This window comes from Syzygium oleosum, unplaced genomic scaffold (genome assembly GCF_021117445.2).
Source record: "Syzygium oleosum isolate NSW1041296 unplaced genomic scaffold, Sole_v2.1 Sole_v2.04, whole genome shotgun sequence".
Lineage (NCBI taxonomy): Eukaryota > Viridiplantae > Streptophyta > Magnoliopsida > Myrtales > Myrtaceae > Syzygium > Syzygium oleosum.
The window spans coordinates 2,631,347-2,633,667 of record NW_026607488.1 but is presented as its reverse complement, the minus strand read 5'-3'; the positions used below and the strand labels follow the sequence as shown (position 1 = coordinate 2,633,667).

The 2,321-nt window shown below is 47.1% G+C and overlaps 1 protein-coding gene across 1 annotated transcript; it reads left to right on the top strand.

The window, feature by feature from the left end:
• The first annotated feature begins 801 nt into the window (after positions 1–801).
• Positions 802–1,801, top strand: LOC115688190 (ethylene-responsive transcription factor ERF017-like). The gene has a single exon (XM_030613962.2). It carries the CDS (start codon positions 956–958, stop codon positions 1,565–1,567), a length of 612 nt encoding a protein of 203 aa, XP_030469822.1. The 5' UTR covers positions 802–955; the 3' UTR covers positions 1,568–1,801.
• Positions 1,802–2,321: the final 520 nt, after the last annotated feature.

Below are 2,321 nucleotides of genomic sequence, written 5' to 3'. Positions count from 1 at the left end.
ATTTTTTATGGAATTTTTCAATTTTTTGGGATTTTCTGATTTTTTTTTAGATTTTTATGAATTTTTCGGATTTTTTAATTATTTTTATTCCATTTCTAAAAAAATGGATTTCTGTTCCTGGAAATAGAATTTTCTTTGTTTATCAAACGGGTTTTGTTTCGAAATAGAAATTTTGTCTTTGTTATCAAACGGGTTTACATTGCGGAAATAGAAATTTTTGAGTCGTTATCAAACGGGTTTTTTTTCGAAACTCATCCGAAAGCGAAATAGAAAAATCATTTCGGTTCGAGAACTCGTTCCAACAGAATGGTGATCATGCGCACCCTTAGGGTTCTGTTTACGGAAAAAAAAACAAACGGATCGAGTTTATTTACTTTTTTTCCATTGAAAGAAACTCCGCAAAGACACGTGACTATAATATCGCAATAACTCATGAGTTACTCTTATAATGCTTCCCAAGCCAATACTTCATATGGCCGCTTTTAAACCGAACATTTCAGCGACATGTCTCGACCCCGATCTCGAGTCCCCCCCAATTTTATTTTTTTTTGGTTGGGTTTGAGACTTGGCTTTTCTCATCGTCGTGTCACGAGCACAACCTCACTCCCCAAGCAAAGGGTCAACCGCGTAAATGGAACAAAACCAGACACATTCTGCCGATGTCATTCCTCACGTGGCACTGTTTCCCTTTTTCGTCTACTTTGAAGTTCTAGAAGGACAGGGGACAACGCGCACTTTTGACTCCTCCCCCACGCGCACACTGCACTGGACATAGCTCACTCTCTTTCCTCGTCTGTCTGCACGGAGACCTATATAAAGAGCCGCAAAATGCTTCCTTGTCTCAATCATCTGAGCTTCAACACCAGCAACGAGAACTCATCTGCGCACACACGCCCAAAAAACAAGTCAACCCAGATCGTCAAAACCGAATCTTGACTGGAGGAAGGAAGAAGAAATGGTGAGGCGCAGCGCGGCGGCGGCGGGTCTCGCGGTGCGCGGGGGCTCGGGGGCGAGGAGCGACCCGAAGTTCAAGGGGGTGAGGAAGAGGGAGTGGGGCAAGTGGGTCTCCGAGATCCGCTTCCCCAACAGCCGCCAGAGGCTCTGGCTCGGCTCCTACGACTCCCCCGTGAAGGCTGCCCGCGCCTTCGACGCCGCGCTCTTCTGCATCCGCGGCCCCACCGCGAATTTCAACTTCCCCGACAGCCCACCAGAGATCCCCCGCGGCGGGTCCCTCACGCCCCCGGAGATCAAGGCGGCCGCGGCGTGGTACGCCGAGCCGGGGCCCATGCCGGCCTGGCTCGAGCTGTCCGGATCCGCATTGCCGGCCCTGCCGCCTTCGCCGTCTGTTTCGGAGGCGAGCAGCGTCCTGACGATCGAGAACGACCTGTACTTGGACGTACCATCCTCGGATCATTCGGCGGGTCCGGAGCCGGGTTCCGGCGAGCTCGATCTCGGGGCGTTCCCGGGCATTGAGGAGTGTCCCAGCGATTTCAACGGGATGCAATTCCCAAGTTTGGGGAATCTTGATGTGTTCTTGGCTCTAGATTTCTTGCTCTGGGGTTTCTGAAGTGGACTGAAAGAAGGAGCCTTGATAGATGAAGACAGCGGACTATTTTATTTGCTATAAGATTTTCCTTTTCTTTTCTTTTCCTTTTGTTCTTGGGATGGACCCGATTTTGTACGGTCATCATACAAAAGCTGACTTTTGGGGTGTAAATTGACGTAGCTTTTGTTGTTTCGGTTCATTCCTTCATCGGATTTCAATTGAAAGCGGAAAGTTGATATTGATTCTGTTGGTAAAGACTCTGGACTGTGAAGTTATTCTAATTATTTCAGCTGTGTAAACCATATTGACACTTGAACAACAGACAGCAGATCAGAATTGCGTGGATAAGCATCGAATCGAAAGTGATATTCAGACTCGTAATGAGCAAGTTGGATTGTCCGAGGAAAGTTTCTTGCTATCTTCTTACGATCATAAACGGACAAGAAATGTCTAGTCGTGTGATAATCAAGTTCGGGCAGGGAACCACGATATGCCGCTTGTTACTCGCAAGGGATGGCGACCACAACTCGAGTATACATGCTTTTCTCATTTTGGCTGGTTTTATCATGAGATTTACATGCAAGTCTACGAGCCAAGCATAAGAGATAGTCTGTAATGAATTGTATGCGGCTTGCATGAGGCAGGCTCGTAGGCTCGATAGGAATCGTTCGATTGTAAATTGTCGTCTTGCTCGTTGATCTTATTCTCTGGGAAATTTAAAAAACCTCGAGTCGAACACTTGTAACGATTATTGTGTAGATCGACCCTAAAACAA

Coding starts and splice junctions, on each gene's coding strand:
- LOC115688190 (XM_030613962.2), top strand. CDS start 956: ATGGTGAGGCGCAGCGCGGCGGCGGCGGGTCTCGCGGTGCGCGGGGGC.